The 1,088-nt window shown below is 41.4% G+C and overlaps 1 protein-coding gene across 1 annotated transcript in view; it reads left to right on the top strand.

The window, feature by feature from the left end:
- Nucleotides 1-1,088, top strand: part of SHQ1 (SHQ1, H/ACA ribonucleoprotein assembly factor) — a 101,267-nt gene that overhangs the window by 6,435 nt on the left and 93,744 nt on the right. Inside the window, exon 3 of the mRNA XM_037743755.1 lies at nucleotides 141-308. Coding sequence (XP_037599683.1) covers nucleotides 141-308 — 168 coding nt within the window. The remainder of the gene's footprint in view (nucleotides 1-140; nucleotides 309-1,088) is intronic.

Below are 1,088 nucleotides of genomic sequence, written 5' to 3'. Positions count from 1 at the left end.
TTTTTTTTGGCTATCATGAATAACGGAGCTATGAATATTCTTGTACATGTCTTTTGGTACGTCTATGTGGGCATTTTTTCCTATACTTTTCCTTCCCCTAGTTGTACCTAGGAAATCTGATACTTAAAAAAAATTAATATTTAACGCATTCAGGTGCTTCTGAGATTCCTGAGGAAGTAGTTGACGATGAAGACTTCGATTGGGAAATTGAGCAGACACCCTATGAAGAGGTATCAGAAAGTGCTTTGAATCCGCAGTACCACTATGGATTTGGAAACTTGCGATCAGGAGTATTTCAGCGGTTACAGGTATGTTGTCTTTCTGAAAGATCTTGGTCTATAGGGTTTTTCCATTTGAATAATTTCAGTTGTGCTTACACTTGGTGGTTTTTAAAAATAATATTACAGGAGGTAATGTATTTAAAGCACTTACACAGCTAGAGTACATAGATGTTTGTTCCCATCCATTTCATTGGCTGCTCTGCCCAACTGTACTGCTCTTATCCATGTCCCGTGGCTTTCTTTTTTCTCCCCTTTATTCAGTATTCTAGACATGACATTTCCAAAATACAAAACAGAACTCCTCTCTCATACTTCCTGCAAAGCTTTATGTTTTATACTTCCAAAGAGTGGGATCATGGACTTATGGCCTGATGTCTCTTCTGTATATAAATAAAATAGAATGCTCCTGATGAGAATGAAATTGTGTGTTTTGATCAAAGTGTTTAATTCTTGGTGTATAGTAGGTACCATTGTCTATTTATTCTGAGTCTCACCCTGTTGCTAAGGCTAGCAGTGGTGAGATCTTGGCTCATGACAGCCTCTGCCTCTCGCGTTCAAGTGATTTTCTTGCATCAGCCTCCCAAGTAGCTGGGGTTACAGGCCCCCACCATCACACCTGGCTAATTTTTGTATTTTTAGTAGAGATGGAGTTTTGCCATGTTGGCCAAGTTAGCTGGGCGTGGGGTGCATGCCTGTAATCCCAGCTACTCGGGAGGCTGAGGCAGGAGAATTGTTTGAACCTGAGAGGCGGAGGTTGCAGTGAGCCAAGATTTTGTCACGGCACTCCAGCCTGGACGACAGAGTGAG

This window comes from Cebus imitator, unplaced genomic scaffold (genome assembly GCF_001604975.1).
Source record: "Cebus imitator isolate Cc_AM_T3 unplaced genomic scaffold, Cebus_imitator-1.0 Scaffold152, whole genome shotgun sequence".
In the NCBI taxonomy this organism is placed as follows: Eukaryota; Metazoa; Chordata; class Mammalia; order Primates; family Cebidae; genus Cebus; species Cebus imitator.
This window is presented reverse-complemented; position numbering and strand designations above follow the sequence as displayed.